General features: G+C 52.5%; 6 protein-coding genes across 6 annotated transcripts; 1 reads left to right on the plus strand and 5 right to left on the minus strand.

Moving 5' to 3' along the window:
- Window positions 1-1,283: 1,283 nt before the first annotated feature.
- On the minus strand, window positions 1,284-2,804 carry A1O1_00809 (ATP-dependent RNA helicase DHH1; the record flags this gene model as incomplete). The annotated part of the gene is made up of 1 exon (XM_007721725.1): window positions 1,284-2,804. The coding sequence occupies one exon, from the start codon at window positions 2,802-2,804 to the stop codon at window positions 1,284-1,286; it is 1,521 nt and encodes a 506-aa protein (XP_007719915.1).
- Window positions 2,805-4,834: 2,030 nt separating this feature from the next.
- A1O1_00810 (uncharacterized protein) lies at window positions 4,835-8,293 on the minus strand (the record flags this gene model as incomplete). The annotated part of the gene is made up of 2 exons (XM_007721726.1): window positions 4,835-8,119; window positions 8,177-8,293. The coding sequence occupies 2 exons, from the start codon at window positions 8,291-8,293 to the stop codon at window positions 4,835-4,837; spliced, it is 3,402 nt and encodes a 1,133-aa protein (XP_007719916.1).
- A 648-nt stretch (window positions 8,294-8,941) lies between these two features.
- A1O1_00811 (uncharacterized protein) lies at window positions 8,942-9,898 on the plus strand (the record flags this gene model as incomplete). The annotated part of the gene is made up of 2 exons (XM_007721727.1): window positions 8,942-9,765; window positions 9,841-9,898. 2 exons carry the CDS (start codon window positions 8,942-8,944, stop codon window positions 9,896-9,898), a joined length of 882 nt encoding a protein of 293 aa, XP_007719917.1.
- Window positions 9,899-10,302: 404 nt separating this feature from the next.
- On the minus strand, window positions 10,303-13,728 carry A1O1_00812 (uncharacterized protein; the record flags this gene model as incomplete). The annotated part of the gene is made up of 1 exon (XM_007721728.1): window positions 10,303-13,728. One exon carries the CDS (start codon window positions 13,726-13,728, stop codon window positions 10,303-10,305), a length of 3,426 nt encoding a protein of 1,141 aa, XP_007719918.1.
- Window positions 13,729-14,602: 874 nt separating this feature from the next.
- On the minus strand, window positions 14,603-15,892 carry A1O1_00813 (argininosuccinate synthase; the record flags this gene model as incomplete). The annotated part of the gene is made up of 5 exons (XM_007721729.1): window positions 14,603-14,737; window positions 14,815-15,090; window positions 15,157-15,192; window positions 15,250-15,507; window positions 15,602-15,892. 5 exons carry the CDS (start codon window positions 15,890-15,892, stop codon window positions 14,603-14,605), a joined length of 996 nt encoding a protein of 331 aa, XP_007719919.1.
- A 1,662-nt stretch (window positions 15,893-17,554) lies between these two features.
- A1O1_00814 (uncharacterized protein) lies at window positions 17,555-19,663 on the minus strand (the record flags this gene model as incomplete). The annotated part of the gene is made up of 1 exon (XM_007721730.1): window positions 17,555-19,663. One exon carries the CDS (start codon window positions 19,661-19,663, stop codon window positions 17,555-17,557), a length of 2,109 nt encoding a protein of 702 aa, XP_007719920.1.
- Between the last annotated feature and the right edge of the window lie 697 nt (window positions 19,664-20,360).

A 20,360-nucleotide genomic window follows, 5' to 3' on the forward strand; every position in this document is an offset into this window, starting at 1 on the left:
AGGAACATTATCAGTGAACGAAACAAGAGATCGGAGGAAAGTGTGCTCTGTTACTTGCCAGACCGAGACCAACTATTTTGAAGTATCTGTAGCAGTATATCAGAATCGTGTCAATCAAACTGATCTGATCTGATCTGGTCCTGGTTTAAACTTTGTCTAGCCATTCACCAAGCCATCATTCTTTCTCGTTCATATGGCTTAGCCTTGTTTTGCCCCTTTGCTCAGATATGATGTGGCTTTCGCACATAACGATCTGCGAGACCTCGCTTGGCTCTTGCAATCCAAAGCGATCTTGTCGACCAAATGCGCGCCGTACGCTCGACTCACGACTGGCAATTCTGGCAACTTGGTTATGGACTGTGGGCTTCCTCCTGTTCTTTTTTTGGGCTTTTTTCAAAAAATTTCGGGGTTGGGATCCTGCTCGCATCCATGGTAGAAGATTGGGCCCTGTTTTCATGTGAAAAGCAGGAACAGGGTGGATGGCAGAGACTTGACGGGTTGTGGTTGGATGTCTGGTCCCAGCAAGAGATTCTTTGGGGAACATCCACTTGTTAAACATAAGAGCTGGTGCAAAAGTGAGGAATGTCGATGGCTGCAGTCTCGATGATTACTGCATTGTGGGGTCCTAAAAGGACTGGTTCGATGGTTCGGACCAGAAGCGAGGAGGGTCGGAGGAAGTGATTGTGTGGTTGCAATGTATCAAGACTCTGCCCAGCGCCAGAGTGGATGACAGAACTGTGGATGTGTGTATGAGTCTGGAAGTCGTAGTTATAGGAGTCGAATCGATATTCATAACGGTGGTATCTGCTGGGATTTCGCATGCTGGTAAAAACCGGTTGCATACTGGGGAAAGTTCTGAATGAAAACAGGAAATTCCCATAGAACGCCATGCAGATCTACAATCCCTGTAGAGGTCTGCTGCCTGATCTTTCGCAATTTGCGCCGGTTATGAAACCCTGCCCCCTGAAAGAGCATGTTTCATCGAAGACAAACATCGCCATAAACCGTAAGTGTGTCACAGACCAGGTTTGTCCAGCAGAAGTGCATTGCTCGTCCCTCAATCCATCCAGAGAGCCCCCATCCCAAAAAGAAATGCGCAACTGTACGACACTGTTGTACAGATCGGATAGCAAGCAAGTCATATTAGCCATGATTGAACTCCGAGCTTGCGCATGTCGTAGACCTTCGTGAGCCCAGAGGATAAACAAAACGCCGTGAAAAGAACGCAAAAAACCAACCCATTGCTAGATCAAAAAGCTGTGGCTCGGGAATCGACCAGGAGTTTATTGAGCGGTTTGACCGACAGGAGCGGCTGTCTGCTGAGGATAACCTCCACGGCCCCGAGCACCTTGACCACGGCCGCGGCCGCGATATCCTCCTCGTCCTTGGCTGTTGTACTGCTGTCCGTAGCCATTGGATTGGTTCTGTGGTCGGCGTCCTTGATTTTGGCCGTTGGTGTTCGCATTGGCGGGGGCATTGGAGGGGAGTGACTTGGGTTGGCCCGCCGGAGGCATCGGACGAGGAATGCTCTCAGGATTTTCGTACACATACAAACTTTTGTCAATGGAAGGTGGGATTGGTTGGATCTCAGTGCCTAGTTCTTGTTCGATCTTGTAGAGGTTGAAGCGATCTTCCCAGTTGATCAGATTGATGGCTAGACCCAGATGACCGAAGCGCCCGGAACGACCGATGCGGTGGAGATATGTCTCCGCGTTCTTCGGGAAATCGAAGTTGATGACAACATTAACCGCTTGGATATCGATACCACGGGTGAGAAGGTCAGAGCACACCAGGTTTCGGCAGACGCCGGCACGGAAGTCGTGGAAGACCTTGTTTCGGTTCTGCTGCAGCATCTTGGCATGAGAGTAGAAGCAAGAATAACCAAGTTCCGTAATTTTCTTTGCAAGGAGTTCAACTCGGTTGGTCGAGTTGCAGAAGATGATGGACTGGTTGATTTGGAGCTTGGAAAAGAGGGTATTGAGACAATGAACCTTCTGCTTCTCTTCCACAAAGGCGTAGTACTGAGTGATACCGCGAAGGGTGAGTTCGTCCATGAGGTTGATTTCGTAAGGGTTGCGCATGTGTTTGTCTTTGAAGGTTTTGACAATCATGGGGAATGTTGCGCTGAAGAGCATGACTTGGCGATCTTTCGGGAGGAATGAGAGCAATTGCTCAATGACGACGGTGAATTCGGGGGACAAGAGCTTGTCGGCTTCGTCCATGACAAATATGGGGCACTCTGACAGGTCTGCAACGCCTTTGCTTGCGAGATCAAGGATTCTTCCTGGTGTGCCCACGATGATATGCACTGGCTCGCCCAATCTGATAATGTCGTCTTTCAAGCCAGTGCCACCGGTTGTGACCATGACATTGATACCCAAATGTTTTCCAAGCATCTTGCAGACTTGAGATGTCTGTAAGGCGAGTTCTCGTGTGGGAACAAGGATCAGAGCCTGCGTCTTGGGGTTCTTGGGGTTGATTCGTTCGAGGGTGGGGATCACAAAGGCTGCGGTCTTGCCAGTGCCGTTCTTTGCTCGCGCCAGAATATCTCGGCCGGTGAGGGCAACAGGAATGGTTTCTTCTTGGATGGGCGAGGGCTTCTCGAAACCGGCCTCGAAGATACCCATCATCAACTCACGCTTAATGTAGAAATCTTCAAAGTCGAGACCCTTTGTAGCGGTAACATCTTCTGTTTGTTGTCGGTTGTCCTTCGTCGGGAGCTTCAGCGAGTCTTTCCAGTTCGGGTCTTCTGCGCCATCATTTAATGAGGCCTTATTTAGCTGTGCTGCTAAAGCGTCGGTCATTTTGGAGGAGATTCAACGTCGACTGTGGTGTGGGAGGGGGAGGTGGAACGCAAGAGGGCTAAACTCGTGGTTACTAGCAGCAAGATGCGGACAGATGCAATAATGCCACTTCGACGTAGTCACTTTCGACGTGAGGGCGAGTTCTTTGTGGGTAGCGAGACTCGGTTGTTGTTCGCTAGAAGTAAGGGGGAAATGACTGTGGTAGGAACGAGAGAGACGTCGTGGGGTGTTTCTAGCCTGAGAAGACTAGGTAGTTCTTGGTGGCGGTGGTAGTTTCTTCACTGGGTGTGCTCGAGGGTGAGAGTTGCAGAATAGACGGGTAGAGGTAAATCCTCGAATGAGTCCGAGAATGTGTAAGGAAGGCGAGTCTGGAGTGCGAAGTGTGAGTGAGTATGAGGCTATTGCTCGAGGAGAGTTCAAGGTACAAAGGTTTCTTGTTGTGCTTTATGCCGGCGACTGCAGCGAAGCGATCGAGGAAAGTGACTTGCCGCCCACAACCAACCAGAAGAAAATGCCTGTGTCATGTGACCAGAAATTGCAGGCAGAACAATGCCAAGAAACAGATGTTCACTAGTTCGTTTTAGGCGTTATATCCAGTTCATGTTGATTCTGAAAAGGTTTATGATTCCAATCTATTCAACGTCTTTCCCATGGTTTGATCCGTCTAATCTGTATCAAACACCCCCAGCCTGGTGACAGGTAGCCCTTTTCTATCCTGGTTTGAGCATTTGACGGCCGGCGATTCTAGACAAATTCGTGGACCCTTCCATACTTCTATCCACGTCGCCTCGGTAGGCTCACGAGACACCCTTCGTCCAACCCTATCCTTCTCTAGCAGGCGTGCAATCCTTCATGGCTCAGTTGCAGGGACAAACGCAGCTGCTGGGACATGCTCCTGGTCCCATCAGGCCTTTGCAAGGACAGCTGACGGTGGTCAGCCTTTCCAGAAAAGAAGGCGTCGGATGAAGCGTCTCGCACCTGCCTCTCACACATGGCGGCACACACCCGCAGTTTCTTGTCTTGCTTGGTTTGTGATCGCGGTGCTTCTCTTTGGAAAGAGCTCTTTCGTTGCCTTCAAAACAGGGGCTTGCCTCTTCCCTTCCGCTGCTGTCCGTGATCCCACCATAGTTGCGTTGAGGCGCCGTTGGGATAATCGTCGAGGAAGAGGTGACTTGACGCATGACTGCTAATTTTCGGGCGATGGAAGTCAGACAACAAGACTTGTCCTTCTCCTGGGTTGCGTCGTCTTTGCTTGACAAGACTCTGGTGATCAAAGACTGAGTGCTCTCCCAAGAACTTCACTTGGACAAGCTACTGACGGGAGATATATATCATCCCTCTCATGCGTCGAACCAGGTTCTGCAGACATTGTGACTTCCCAACAGAAAGGCATTATGCGTGAAGACTTGCAACACCAACGAATCGCACTTCCAATCCAGGCAGGAACCGGCGCAGCTTGTGTCTATGTTCTTGTCGCAACCAACCCAATCCCGTCACCGCAGCAATGCTCTCCGTACAGGCCACATATTTGTCGCAAGTATTCGCCAGAACAACATCGGTAGAGACTGGCGGAGCACATATGGTTGTTACACAAAGCCAGTTAAGTCCAGCATTCTTCGGGAGACAGCCTTGACCGACAAACCCACCCAGCTCTGGCCTCAGCATGTGCTTCCTAGATTTCGAGCCGCGAAAATGGTTATGCATCACCGAAGAAAAGGGGACCAACCACTTGGATTTGGCGACCTTTGTTGAGGAGGACAAATCTTTCAGGAGACTCATCTGTGGAACGTTCAACTCACCCCATGTCGGAAAAGTATTCCCGCTCTGCGCGGGAAACTTGTGAGAGTCGAGCAACCCGAGAACCACATTTATTTATCATTGGCATTGTTACAATTGGTCATCTAATCCGGACAATATGCTCTCGTTCTCGCTTTAGGCTGCAGCTAGGACAAGCCTCGTCTGACCTCTTTCTGGAGCAGCGATCCTGTTGCATGTTAGCTCGGAAACCTTTGGTCAGGATTCATCTCAACCTACTCGATAGGATTGACATCTGGCGCCCTCTTGATGTCAGACTTGGTACCAGGACTGATGAGGATGAATTGACCACCAATGCTCTGCCTGGCTCCCTCGATCAGTAGGTTGACGCTGGTGCTTCGATTGACTGCGTCCATGAAAACATCGAATTCGTCAAGGCATCTTATGGGCGCCCCCATCGCTTCCCAAATCGCAAGCAGCAGGCAAATCTGGGCGAATGACTTCTCTCCACCTGACAGAGTTCGCACGCTTCGTCCCCTGCCATCTCTTCTTGTAATGTCAGGCTCGACTCGGATATCCATCAGTTTCTGCTTGTGATCCAAAGTGAGGGTTCCACGGAAGCCACGCTCGCTCAGCATATACATGAAGGATGCCTTGGATCTGTGCGAGATGAAGTTTCGGAACTGCTTCCACCGATATCGTCGCTGCACCATCGTCTCAGTGAGCTTGTCACGGAGATCCGATAACCCTTTGACTTCTCGCTTCGCGCTCTCGTATGCTTTCGACCACTTGGCAGCTTCGGCCGCGATCTGTTCCCGGTCGCCGATACGATCGTGGTACTTGCGGTAATCTGCTTGAATCCGGTTGTACTTCTTTTTCAAGCTTTCGTGGTCTTCTCCTTCGGGCACGTTGACCCGCTCACACACTTGCCGAGCTTGTTCGACAAACTCGGCAATCTTCTGGTCCATCTTGTCGACGTTACTCTGCGAATCGGCACGGTCTCGTTTGCTGTCTTCAATCTGAGCAATGACATTGTTCTTCTCGCCCAGGTCGTAAGCTCTCTTCTTGCCAGCCTTTTGTGCCGCAGACTGGGCTACTGCAGCGGCGGCCTCGGCCTCGGCAATGCGCTCGTCCAGTTCGTGCAGTCTCTGGGTTGCCTCCCGCAGTTTTGCCTTTATCTCGTCCAAAGCCGTCACGGAATCAAGGTAGGAGTTTTCATGAACAGTCTTTTGCTCTTCCGCATCTGTCAGTTGCTGCCGAAGAACTTCCAGATTGCCTCCCTCAACAGCATCTTCTTTGACCGCCTCCTTCAGACGCTCCTCCTCATCCTCTGCGTTCTGAACTGCAATTTGCAATTCACGCTCCATTCTGTCATGACGGACAAGGGCCTGCTTGGCCTTCTCATGTCGCTCTCGAGCACTGCGCCATTCTTCCTCGGCACGACGCAACTGCTCTTTGGCCTCCTGCACGGCCTCCTGCTGTCGACGTAGAGACTCGTCAATATCTGTCCGCATCCTAGGGGTGCCGTGATACTCGTGTATCGGGTCTTGGGCGGCCTGCCCATTTCGATAGGACAACGCAGCTCCTCTTAGTCGACCCGTCGGGCTGAAACAGTAACATCTCTTGACATTCTCCAGTGGCTTTCCACCAGAGTACAGGGCATCTGAAGCTTCCGACATGTCCGGTATCAAAAGAGTCTGCTCGATGGCGTTTGCTATCACAAGCTGCTTTTTGACTGCTTCGTTGTCGATCTCCAAAACCCTCAAGACAGTGTCGAAGCGAGCGTCGGGCTCTTTGATATTAAGTGGCTGACGATTGGCGATGAATATCGGCAGTGAGCATTTCGTCCGGCGCATGACGTTGCTCAGCAGAATTTCGTCAATCTTCCCAAATACAATGAATGCATTCAACCCGCTCCCAAAGGACTTCTCCAGGATTGATGACCATTCAGGCTTGAGCAGTTTCACGTGTTTCCCCAGTGGCCCAATAGGCCGATCTTGAAAGCCTCTCTCATGCTGCAAGGCTTTCAATAGATTCGGCATGTTTGGGTGATAGGCCAGGTCCTGAGAGTTGCGGTGTTGCGTCAGCTGTTTGAGATTCTGGTCTTGTTGCCTCACTCTTTGTTCTTGCGTCTGCTTTTCATTTTCGGCTTCCTTTTCAGCCTCTGCTGCTCTCTCGATATCTTTCTCTCGGGCAGATTTCTGTTGCCTGTGCTCGGCGTGATCACGTTTGGCTTGATGGAGAGTACTTCTGGCATTCTCAAGTTCGATCAGACGTTGGGCAGCACCGCCTCCATGAAGCTCAGCCAAGCGTTGCTCCTCCAGCAGAATGGCTTCTTTCTTGGCTTGAATTGTCCTGTCAGCGTCCTTCAAGACCGAACGGATTGACCGCTGCTCAGCCACAGCCTCGTTGGTCTCCTTCTTGATTTCGTCCTGTCGTGCCTTTTCTTCATTCTTTTCTTCCTGGATCCGTTGAACTACCTCTGTCGCTGCATCAAAGGCTTCTCTGGCTGCCGTAGCCGCGCGGTCCGAATCTTGAAAGATGTTGTCCAGTTCCGCCAGCCTGGCCTCGGCCTGTGCGATTTTGGCATCCTCCTCCTGGACTAACGCGGCATATGAATCTCGAATGCTCTCTTGCTCGGCAACCTGGGCCCAAGCCATGATGCGTCGCAGATCACGAGCTTTATCCAACATACTGTCGTACTTTTGAGACAACTCCTGCTTATTCTTGGCTCTTTCGTACTTTTTCTTCAAATCGTCCAGATCCGGCAGCTTATCTTCGATTTTGGCGCGAATATTCTCCTGCTGCTCCTCAATCAGACGGTAGTCCTGGTCCAGCTGCTCGAGCTGCACCCCCTTCATGAAAAATTTGTACTTTTCGCCCTGACTAGACGAGCCGAGAAACTGTCGGGCCTGATCTTGTGAAAGTACAGTCATGGGGTTATCGATCTGCAGCATCATGTGGTCGCAGATTTCCTCGAGGTCAAACTTCCGCGTCGAGATGATACGTCCCTTCTCGGACTTGAGCTTGAAACCACTGGTGCCGGCCCGTGAAAAGTACCGTTCCACTTGTATCGTGTTGCCGTACAATTCGGGCATATAGGCATGATCACCCTGATTTTTGATCTTGCAGAGGATGCGTGCATGGTCTTTGCCCTCCTTGATAAAGGTTTGAAGCTTGGCGCCACGGTTGGTTGCAGAGGCTTTCCCTCCTAAACACAGGACGATACCAGTCAAGATAGCACTTTTCCCACTGCCGTTTTTGCCGCAGATGAAGTTGATCAACGGCCCTAACTTGAATTCCATGTAGTCGTGGCACATGAAGTTCTCCAGCTCCACAGCTTCCAGAATTCCATGAGCTGCGGGTTCATTGTTGGTCGTCTTGTTTGAATGCTTTCTTGCCTCAACGGCCTGTGTGGCAGCGAGCATGGCCTCCTCGTCATCGTCATCGCCATCGGAATCTAGTTCGGAGGGCGGTGTGCTCGCGATCTGGCGATCGTCTGCGTTGCTAGAGGCATCCCATTGGATGGAGGACTCATCGCTTGTCCTCCGTCTCTTGTTCTACGCGATTGTTAGCCGTGACGTTCCCCTACTTTGGGCGGCGCAAGCAGCACTCACAGCTGATCTCTGGAGAGGTGAGGTGGCTCGGCTGCTCCTGGCAAGGTCGTTTTCATTGTCGTTATCGCTGGCTTCCGCATCGTCGTCGAACGGTGCTGATCGCTTCGGCGGCGCCATGCCGGCGATCTGGACTCGAGTCTACCTCTGTCGTCAAGGGACAAAAAAAAGGACATGTACTCTGTAGTATTTCCGTGGGAACCGAGGGGCGTTGATTGACAGACAGACAGGCTGCGGCCTGGAACTTAAAGGAAGAACTGTAGTTCAAGTTGCAGGCGCGTCTCGTTTTCTGACGCGTTGAGGGCGAAAGAGGCTAAACCTGCCTCGGCCTTTAGAATTAAATCCGCATGCACGCTCTAGAACGAAAGCGGCAGCCAGATTTTGTGCTCCACCTGCGTCACGAAAGAACGACAGTCAACTTTCAAGTTCAAGATACAGATTGTGCCAGCCACCAATGCTAGGGAATTCATCTGGACTGCGCCTCGAGTTCAGTGTCCCTCTGTTTTTTGAAGAATGGCCACGGCCGCGGCCAATGCCAATGAAGGCAGGCCAAAGGCAAAGGTACGTCACTCGCCTTACAACCGCCGCCCGCTCGTATTGATTCCTCGACTGCTATGGGGAAGAGACGACAAGAGACACTGGACTAATCTAGTTTCGCGAACAGCCCAGCGCATTACGCTCAATTATAGCCGGGTCAACAGCTGGGGCGGTCGAAATTGGTCAGTCACACACTGTCGTTAAACAATCCTGCACGCCTTATCCATCATCATGCTATTCCAATCCGATGTGAAATGGTATTCATGGTGCCGTGACCACCTGCTTACTGTCTCCAATATACATACAGCGATCACCTACCCATTCGATCTTCTCAAGACTCGCTCACAACTCAACCGCCGACTACCAGACGCACAGCGCGTGCCGTTGCCCCGATTCCCCTCGAAAGAATGGTACACAGGATGTACGACGGCGATCGTTGGCAACGCAGTCAAAGCCGGCGTGCGCTTTGTCTCATTCGACCAGTACAAACACCTGCTGTCTGACGCGGACGGCCACATCTCCGGCCCGAGGACGGTCGTGGCCGGGTTCGGCGCCGGGATCACAGAATCGCTGCTCGCAGTCACGCCGTCGGAGTCGATAAAAACGCAACTCGTCGACGATGCGAAGCGAGCGCATCCGCGAATGCGAGGCTTTATCCACGGAAGCACCGTGATCGCCAAGGAGAAGGGGTTCAGAGGCTTCATGCAAGGGTTTGTGCCCACGACGGCGCGGCAGGCTGCGAACAGTGCGGTGCGGTTCAGCACGTATACCAGCCTCAAACAGTTCGCCGAGGGCTATGTGGCACCTGGAGAGAAACTGGGCTCATTGACGACCTTTGGAATCGGTGGCCTTGCTGGCATCGTGACCGTCTATGCGACCATGCCGCTTGACACGGTCAAGACGCGAATGCAGAGTTTGGAGGCCAAGAAGAACTACAAAAACAGTCTTCACTGTGCCGCGCAGATCTATAAAACTGAAGGGATTTTGACGTTTTGGTCGGGCGCGCTGCCTCGACTTGGCCGGCTGACGCTGAGTGGTGGCATTGTCTTTACGATGTGAGTTGTCAACCCCCCTTTTCAATACGTCGCGTGTGGCAGAGGGATCGTCTAACAAGCGACCCCGTCTTCTAGGTATGAGAAAACGATGGAGTTGTTAGACCTGGCAGACCCGGACCGGAAGTATATCTAGAGTAGTCTCGGTTTGGCATGTCATGGTTGAGACATGGATTGTCAGGAGTCATCATTGCACAATACACATTGTGTCCCTCGGACTCTGAACACGGCACGCATTTGAATACCCCGGACACTGCGGCGGCAAAAATGATTGCTATAGATGGACGCCGAGTTCAAGCCGCGGTTGAGTTGAAAAGATAGAACAGTTCGGTCTCCATTAAATCAGCAACTGATGTCTGATGCATCGGCCCAAAGCCAGCCGCCACGCGAACTGGCATGGGAGCAGAAGACTACTACAAGCAAAATTCAGTCAAGCGCAGCAGCAATCGGGCATTCCCTGCTCCTAATCACACCCGAGCATCAGCCCGTTGATCTGTGATACCGAAGGAACATCTGTCCATCTGGCTCTCTCCTCTACCACTACTGCTCTCTGACCGTGATATCCTTCACCATGCCCTCTCCCAACATGGCGATTTCAGCCAAAATCCCATCTTTGTTGAGCACACACACATCCTTGCCATCTTCCTGATCATCTCCCGCCACAGGCACACTCGACCAGCCCAACCTGACCCGCCACTCCTTAGTCCCCAGGACACTGGGCCTCCACAATCCAGCGATGACGCGGCCGCCATGTTGGTCGTGGAAGAACAGAGCAGTAGAGCCAAACGCATGCTCCAAGTCGCGCACAAACAGCTCGACAGGATCATGTCCAATCGCTGCAGTATCGAGAGTCTCGTGGACTTGAAGGTTCTTGAATTCTGACACCGCACCACTACTGCCGCTGTGCTGGTGCGCCGACCTACTAGACTTGGACCCAGCTTTGGACCGCAACACAGAGGGCTTGAGGTGGATCAGGAAATCGTAATCGCCCAGTGGACTTGTGAACAGTCCCGTCCAGTCCGAGTCGTCCATCTGGGTAGCCTTGCGCACCACAACATCGACAGCAGCCCGAGCGAGCGCCGTCAGTCGTCCAGCCACCACGCGCGGCGGCCGGGAGCCCTGCGTCCACACGGTGCCTGTAGTGTCGAGATTTGTGCCGACGAACCAGACCACGTTGTTCATGCTGGGGTCGAGTTTGCGCCACGCTTGAAAGCGCCTCGTGATCTCGGACAGCTGGGAGGCAGCCATGTCTTGGGCCAAGCTGAGGTCGACAATGAGAGGCGCCGATGCCCAGTCCCAGCGTGACAGGAGGTGCAGACATCTCAGAAACGCGGTCGTCGAGGAGCCAGGAGTCGACCAGGGCGCCGGGTGCACATGGACATGTGCTGCGATGATCTCCATGATTTCTTCTGGGATGTGTTGCAACAGTAAATGGGAGGAGACCCATTTCTTAAATAATCGAATGGTGGCCGACAGGGGCGGGAAGCGTGTACACAAGTTGCGTATCGCGGTCGTATGCATCGGTTGAGCAAGGAAGTCTCGTCTGTGTGTTGCCAGTGCTGTAGTGAGAGAGTCTCTGACGGAGCCGTGGAGCGATTTGTCGACGAGTGCGGTCTGTAGCAGATGTTCCTCGCGATCGTGGTGGATCCGGGCTCGGAAACAGATCGGACTCAATCCCGGACCTGGGGATGGATAAATGATATCGAGGAACGAGGTGTTGAAGCGGCCCGTGACGGCGGATTCGGTGTTTTCTAATCCAACACGAGTTTCCAGGTCGGTATTCTTTGCTGTGAGAAGTTCTGCGAGCTTGAGGAGGAATGCTATCTTGGTGTACTGGATGGCAGGAAGAGAGTCGGGCCATCTTGTCGAAGATTCGAATTCGATAATCATGTTGAGTGGCCGCGTACTCTGTGACAGGAGTGGATGGCCAACGGATGAAGAGCGTAGACCTGGATCTGCTGGAAAGATCGACCGAATGGGCAGAGGGAGATTGTCTAGTCCGTGCAGCGTTGATGTCAAGGTTTGGAATGTCGACCCGATGATTCTGAAAGCGTCCTTCGCACTCATGGACGATCCTGTTTCTAGGATGTTCACTTCCAGATCCTGCCCTACAGCCGACACAGAGCTGGGCGGTAATCTGAAATGGAGCGTTGCAAGATAAGTGATGATCTGCAGCGTAACAGGACTTCCCGGCGCCCATACCAGGCTCTCCGAGATTGTCCCATCTCGAAAGCGACGTAGCTCCGCTTTCTCGCCCCAGAACTTCCGGAAATCAGCTGCTTCATCTTGCTCATCTGCTTCTGGACCGTGGTCTACAAGACGACCCACGTTGTCCGGATTTGTGAGCAAAGCGACCTCCAGTTCGTAGTCTCCCTTATCCTTGACATCAGCAGTTTGGTTCAGAGACCACTTGGACCGTTGCGGTAGCTTGAAATCAACCAGGGAGGCCCTGTCTCCCAGACCACGTACTAGTGTAGCGTGCATCCGCAGAAGAAAGTCTCGCTCCTCGGTTGCGGTCTTGCACATGGCCGCGGGAATCTTGACGGAGAACAGCTCGTCATATTGCAACACAGCGGTTGCAACATTCGAGGAAAAAGTAGTATCATAGCTGTCATCGTTCCGGGAATTGACGGTAGCCAAGGAAATCTGAGCATGATGCCGCAAAGACTGATATGACCAGGGGCTCATTTTGTACAGCACATTCACCCCCGTTTTTCCGTCGAAAAGGACGGGATATTCTGACCGTGGGATCTCAAGACTCGCAGTGTTGAGCACCATGGGATCTCGAAGATCTCGTCCAGCGAGAATCTGGAGGACTGCCTTGAAGAACTGAAGGCTGCTGTACTGCTTGGAAAACAGCGGATGGCCCCTATGACCACCTCCACTGAGAAACAAGGCACACATAAAGCACCATTCGCGCCAGCCAAAACCTCCCGATCTGGCCGAGCTAGAAAATCCCCTCTGCCTCAGCCAGATCTGACCAATGCGACATGCGTCATCGAAAGCCGGACTTCTCGTCTTTTGAATGAGATCGTCGAAAGCCTTAACTAATGCCGCCGAACGAATAGCGCTGTTGTAGAAAGGAGTAGGCTGGTCAGAATTCCCTGATTCGTCGGAAGTTCCGTGTCGGAGACAGTTCTTCGTCGGCAGAGTCTTTGCCACTGGTATAGAAGCATCAGGAAACCCAACAGCAATTCGGAATGTGAATTTCGATTCTGCCGAATCCCGGGGCACAAGTTCGACTATAGGCAAGAGGTCCACGTCGCACAAATATGAGAAAGATACGTCGAGATCAGCTCCATGCTTTTCCTTGATCGCCGATGCAATGCAAGCGAGGTAGAATGCAGCTTTGTGAGGTGCTCGAGCATTTAGATAATCTTTCTCCTGTAGAAGCCCTTCCGGCATGACCGCTGTGAGTTCGACGACGTTCTCACCCTTGACACTCAACTCCAGGGGCAACGCTCCACCAACAATCAAGTGCTGAGGAGATTTGAACTCGAACTTGTAATGTGTTTCTTTCGAAGGTTGGGGTTCAGGAAATGGGATCCTGATCTCCTGCTTCTTGAATTGTTTCAAAGCATCCACCGCGGTCACGGGAGGTCGTGGCGGCAATTGCTTGATGGTGGCCTCCAGGTTGTTCAGGATTCCAGTCCACTTGGGTCGGAGTCTTGCATAATTCGGGGTGACTTCCTTGTTCAGGTCAGCCACTTGAAGAGCTAGGACAGATGACTTGTTGAGTCCGCCCGTTGGGAGAACAGTAGTGCTGTTCGCCACGGGACGTTTTGTTCTTCCATCCCGAGCCGCATCTTGTTGCTGAAGTCCAGTTCCACTTGGCGAAGAGTCTTGTGCAAAGCCGTTGGCGTTCCCGGATGATTTTGAGGTGTCAATATCACTTTTCTCCCTACTGTGGCTCAATTTTCGGCGCTTGGGAGAATGCGCCTCTGAAGGCTTCCCCGTGACAGACATTGTCGAGCAGCAACAACCTCCAAGCGATCAATTCCAGATTGAATCACTCATGTCGAAGAGTATGCTGCCTCAAGGAAACCGGTGGTAGTATCCTCTATATCGCTTGTTGCATCAATATGCGAACTACACATATTCGAGTCTTGCAACTCTGAACTTTTTTGATGCCAAGGTCCAACATCGGATAATTTGCCGTAATAGGTCCTCGGCCATCAATAGAGCAACTTTACATAAAGACCAAGACAACCTAGGGGCACTGACGAATCTACCCTAATGAAGTAGTCCTACTACTACTAACGATATACAGAATACTGTGTATATCTCGCATCTTCCTGTGGCAACTACCTAGGAACTTGCCTAGGTATTTCAAGTTCTTGATTCACCGTCGTTGCTTCCTATGAGAAAATAAACGTGGAGAGACCGAGAGCAGCCTAGCCGTTCTACCTGACCTTTCAATGGCAGAAAATGTGTATTTAGAGTGTCAAGAAACCTTTTTGAGTCTGCCTGCCCTTGTGAATATCCAGGTACATACACAAAGAACGATTACTCTAGGACTTTCACACGCTCGATGGCAGTTCCATCCAGATACATGAGTCCCAACGTCCGCCATGCGTTATAGCCAACGTGACAACCGGTACTAAGCCGAACGCCACAGGACGAGATATCCAAGAAGCATGCTTCCATAGACGTCGTCCAGCATTTCGTCAGTATAGTCAACGTCGTACTGGCGAGCATAATGAAAGCGTCCAGGGATGGCCCAGTCGCTGTCAAGGTTCGTCAATTGTCAATTGTCAATTGTCAATGATCATTAGAACCACAGCACGCAATGCGGGTCGTGAACACAACACCCAGTCAAGTCACGCCCCCGTTGAGGCCACTACAAGCGCTCACCCTTCTCCGCCTTCATCTGGCCATACTTCTTCAGCCGGATCGCTTGGACCTTGATGAATCCACCGGTTTCGCTGGGCTCGAAGTCGCCAATCTCGTCCATGCTGCTTTCTGAGGCGTCATACTGTACAGGTGTTATTTTGTGTACGGGAAGGGGCGCAAATAGGATGTCATGCGACATTCCTGGATGAAAGGACATACCAATTTCTCGGTTTGACTGCTGCGTCCCATGATGATGCAGTTACCCTTGTAGAGTCGGAGTCTGACCTGGCCGTTGACGCTCTTTTGAGACTCTTTGATGCTGACCTCCAAGAACTCGCGCTCGGGCGAGAAGTACAATCCGTTATACAAAACGCGGGACCAGCCGATCGTGACGAATTGGTCTCGAAGAGCGCGGACTTCGCGGTCGAGCGTCAAACCCTCGATATCAATGTGCGCCGTTCGCAGAATGGTGAGACCTGGGGTTTCATAACAGCCCTGTTGATAGTCAGAAGGCGGTTCTGCGGAAGAGAATCAGACTTTGGAGGAGAGAAAGCAACTTACTCGCGACTTCAAGCCAATGAAGCGGTTTTCGACAATCTATGAGAGCGAAATCATTAGTCTTGCGCCTGCATCGTCGGGGAAGACCAAACGTACATCAATACGGCCCACGCCGTGTTTGCGACCCAGAGCATTGGCGGCAAGGAAGACCTCAGTTGGGCTGGTCTTTGTGCCTGTCGTTTGGGATGTGATCTTGACAGGGATGCCTCGCTCGAATTCAATGGTGACGTCTTCTGGTTCGTTGGGTGCAGAGAGCAGAGGATCGGCGGTCAGTTTCCACATGTCGGCAGGAGGGGAGCTGTCTGGGTCTTCCAGAATGCCTGCCTCGTACGACACGTGCGCGAGATTCTCGTCCTGTAGAAGGTCAGATGGCAGTCCAAGTGCATACGGACATGGTCCTAAAGAAGTGGCAGGATTGCTGCGGCCTCTCGAAGACATGGATGCTTACCATAGACCAAGGCTTGCTCTTGGTGCTCGTCACGGGGATTCCTTGCTGAGCGGCATAGTCCAACAGGTCGTTTCGGCCCTTGAATCTCTCGTAGAATTCCGGAATACGCCATGGCGCAATGACTTGGATTTTGGGCTGTAGGGCGTAAAAGGCCAGTTCGAAACGGACCTGGTCGTTGCCCTTGCCTGTGCAACCGTGGGAGATGAATTGGCAACGCTCCTTCTGGGCGATCTTGACTTGGGCACGGGCAATGACGGGACGAGCGAGCGATGTCCCGAGCAGATCTAGCATGTGTCAACCGGCCATTCCAGCGAGTTAAACCCACCGAGCTGCAAGGTCTTGCATGTCGGGAAGCGGGAGGAAGACTTACAAACGTTTTCGTATGAAGCGTTGCACCTGAGAACAGAACCAGTTAACGTTGTGTTCCGGGATGACATTCGGATCGAGTCGCAACGGGTGTTTCACCGCCTCAAGCTTGGAAGAAAACACTTACTGAATGGCAGGGAAGCAGAGCTCTTTGACGAACTCATCAACCACATCCTCCTAAGCATCCCGAAAATCAGCAGCAGTTCCAGGAAGCTTGCAACAAGCGTCCGAGCCAGGTCCCTCCAGCCCACGTCTAAACCGTAGCCAAAATATCTCTGGAGAAGCACGTACAATGTAACACTCTTTCGCCCCGATCTTCAGTGCCTTTTCTCTTGCTGCATTGAAGTCTTCCTCTTGACCAATGCTATAAGTCTCGAGTCAGTATGGTCGTCGAGTCGCAGAGTCGGTGGATACCAGGACGGACGTACTTGGCCATGAAGCAGATGACATCTGTAACCTTTAGCTTGATTCCAGGAGCAGCACGAGGAAAAGTGAAGACTCACCGTAGCCCTTCTCAATGAGCCATGCGAGGATACAGCTCGTATCCAGGCCTCCGGAGTACTGTAGATTGTTAGACGCCTGTCCCGCGGGATCAAACTGGAGATGCCTTGGGGAGACTCACGGCGAGGCAGACACGCTGTTTCTCGGCCATGTTTGCGGGTGTTTGGGTATGAGTAGGTACAGCTTCGAGTGTGAGGCGGCGGAAGTATAAGGTAGTTCAGATCTCAGTAAGGTCCTTGAAGAACTTGAAGCTGCAGGCAGTTAAGTAGGTATCTGAGGATCGATTGCACGTTCAGTCAGGGCGCTGTGACTCTTTCCGCATGCTCAGGTTTTTAGCGGGCAAAAAATAGCATAAAATAAAAAACCGCGGCGGTGGGGCATGCGATAAGGCGCGTCGAAGCTGTGATAGGGACAATTGCACCACACTAAGGACCCCTGGACGGGTCCCTGCTTATCGCCGCAGCTGGTTCCTGGCATTTACGGAGAAAAAGCTCACTATCAGGAACCACGATGTCAGGTACGTACTACATGATGCAGTGGAAGAAGCAACGAGCCAAATTTTTTCTGATTTTTTTCTTCAGTGTAGTGTCTTGCATGCAGTGCATTCACTGACTACTACTTGTAACATGTGCTGATCCTACGCATCCTAAACCGTACCAAGGAGCCCTGACACCTTGCGTAAGGCGCTCATGTGAAGCCAGTCCGCAGCAGTCCTGCTGAGGCTGTTTTGGAGAGTACTCCGAACAGTGACGGTCATTATTAAGAAAAGCGATTACTTCTCCCATTAGAGGCTAATTGCTGCAGTGTGAGGATCATGTCGGACCACTACGAGGATGTGTCCCTGGGTGAGTTTTACTATAGATTAGTACTGGTAGCGAGGGTACAACACAGGGCGGCACAGTCTTTGACCGGATTGGGAAGAGGCTTTGGTGTAGATGGAGAGCTTACGACGGGCATCCTTCCTTGTCGGTGTACAACTAGAACAGAAGTCGTAGAATGGGAAGGCTTCACGAGGAATCGGGCTTCTCTAGATATCTACCTAGCGGTAAAGCCAGCTCTCTTGCCAGTTTCCCAAGGTACAAACCCTCACGTTATCACCACCCCATTGCTCTGCCTCGTCTCATCAACATAGCCCGACTTGCGTCCCGTCACCGAGAGCTGGAGGAAAGACCATTTAGTACTGGCCTCGGGGGTGTAAGTCAGGCTCGCGCCCTGCGCAACATCAAACGCAGCGCCGTACGGCTTGCCATTGACCGTCCACTGGGCTTCGAGTATGACACCGGGATCCCAACGTCCTACGCTCGCGGCAAACACACACCCTGCTTTGTCACAATGTCCAGTTTCAATTGTAGGGGGAGCCTGGCGTGCCAGCGCGGCTTGATGACCGCCGTAGGAAAGCACTTCGGCAAAAGTGTTGCCCCTTGAGGCTGGTGCCGTAACGTTACTGGACAGAGGTGTGGGCCCGACGGGGGAGTGGTCCTGAATCCAAGAGTAGACCAGCTCAAGGAAATCCCACGTCGTCCGACCTTGGTAGTTGCCTCCATGCGGTCTCTCGGGCAGGATTGTCACGTTGGCCCAGTCTGGTCCGCCAGCGGCGGAGACGCGGTTCTGGAACTCCACAACACCCTCGTTCAGATAGTAGTCGTCCCACGTGCCGACATAGATGAATATGCGTCGACGCAACGTCTCGCCGAGATTGCGCTCGTTGTCCCAATTGCTGACGATATAATCCGCTAGGTCCATGTGTCTCCAGTACCGGACGGCTTCGGGGTAGATCTCTCCAGTGACCTTGTTCCAGGGCTCCAGGGGATAGCCGTTGATACCCTGCACACCAAACACAGCGTTCCAGACGTCCCATTGTAGAGAAGAGCGGCTTGAGGTGCCAAACGTGAGCTCCCAATGATTCTCTTGTGCCACTGTGGCCAGCACAACTTCTGTGCCGTTTTCGAAGTCGCGGATGGAAGGGATCGCGCTGCCGTTAGGCCGCACATAGGCGTTCGTAGACGTGTACAATGGGATGTCCTGATGCCGGTGGAAATCCAAAGAATCGGGATACGATGAGAAGCAGACGCCAAAAAGATCAGGCCTGAAGATCAGGCTGGCAGCCGACTCCCAGCCGCCTGTCGAACCGCCCACCTGGACGCGCGCATAGGGCTCCGGGATTGTGTTAAAATTCGCTTCAATGTAGGGGATCAGTTCGTCGTTGATGGCATCGCCGTACGGGCCAATATTTGCCGTGTTGACAGCGTATGAATCATCATAGAATGGTGCTTCGTGACGGAAAGTCACTAGAATCATCTTGGGCGCGGGCCGGTCAGGCTCGCCGTCCTCGCCGGGAATCGTCCCGTTGTCCCACTCTGCTGAGAAGTTTGAGTCAGGATACCCAAAAGCTCCGCCGTCTGCCGGCCAATGTCCCTGGGAATAGATGACCGGATAGCGCGCACTTGTGTCGTTGGCGTCATATCCGCTGGGCAGCACTATATTGGCGCCGACATACATATCACGGCCCCAGAAGCTGCTGAGAGCCTGACTGCGGATCTTCACATACTTGAGCGTCTCCGTGTCCTCGTAGTTACCCTGAGAGCAGCCGCCAATCTCGCTGCCGGTAAACGCCTCAACAAGCGTCACGTTGTTGAAGTTGAGTTCGACTGTCTGTGGACCCTCCTGGATCTCCACATCAGTTATCGACGTGACGAGGCTTCCGACCCCGTCGACGTTCGGCGCGCCATCGCCACAAGGAAAGTGGACACTGAGCGTAGACCCGTCGCTGCGAGTAACCGTCTCGTACGGGTTGAGGAAGGCTTGCACCGAATAGTTGCCTGGGGGAACTTCATCCAAGCTCGCATTGGGCCAACCCCAGACACCCGTCCTGACATTGTATCCGCTCCCGCCCGAGAGTGTGATTGTGTCCGTGCCAACAGTGCCAAACACATTCATCCCGAAGATCAGATCAGGGCTAGAGGTAACGTCGGTGTCTTCCAGAGGGTCTACGCCGCTGGGCGCAAACAGGACCACCACGCGGCCGTTGACACTGCCGTTCAGGAGTCCATCTGTAATTGAGATCTGCAGTTCCAGCCCGGGCGTCGTGTCGTTAAACTGTGCCAGAGCTGTCATGGGCAAGACAGCCGCAGAAACAATCGCAGTGGCAGCAATCTTGACCAAAGAGGCGCCAGAAAGGCGCTTCAGGAAGCTCATGTCGGCCCGCAGCATATGACAAGTGTAAGTAAGGGATTGAATTGAGAAGTTCACCACTGTGCCACAGTAAATTTTGCTTACTTGTCGGGAATAGCATCAAAGGAACCATATATGGCAAGAAAGAGCCCATCAAAGGCAATCTAGCTGCTCCCGCGGTCAACCGCATAACTTGCCCGACCTTCGTCGATTCCATGAGGTTAGTAAACCGGACGTTACATTACCTGTGTCCTGTGGTCTGCCGTCCACCCGCCCTGGAGATAGGAAACCCCCAAGGTTGCCAGGCTAAAAGGCTTGTATCCTTGGATGCCAAGAGAGTGAAGAGGTGGTTTGTCTTGCTATCTGCCGACCGCTTCTCTTGTACTTCGAATCCAGGCACGATCTGAGGAGTAGTAGCTGAGATCGTGGACCTGACCTGAGAGGATGCTACCCCAAGCTACGTAGGTGGCGAGCCTAGCGTGATCGTGCAACGCACCAAGAGGGCAGGTCGTTGATAAGATACCGTATCCAAGCCTCCCAGCTGGTAACTCTGGCTTAAGGCCCCTCGAGGGGCGATAACATAACACAAGTAGAGCTGCTTTGTGGGGTGTTGCTGCTTCCAGAAGGCAAGCTTGTCTAAGCTTGTGTCCCTTTGCGGTCTGATGGCAAGGTGTGTGCTAACAGACGAGCCGTTCTTCTATCCTCTCCACATGCTTGATTC

Source organism: Capronia coronata, assembly GCF_000585585.1.
Source record: "Capronia coronata CBS 617.96 chromosome Unknown acBCG-supercont1.1, whole genome shotgun sequence".
Classification (NCBI taxonomy): Eukaryota; Fungi; Ascomycota; class Eurotiomycetes; order Chaetothyriales; family Herpotrichiellaceae; genus Capronia; species Capronia coronata.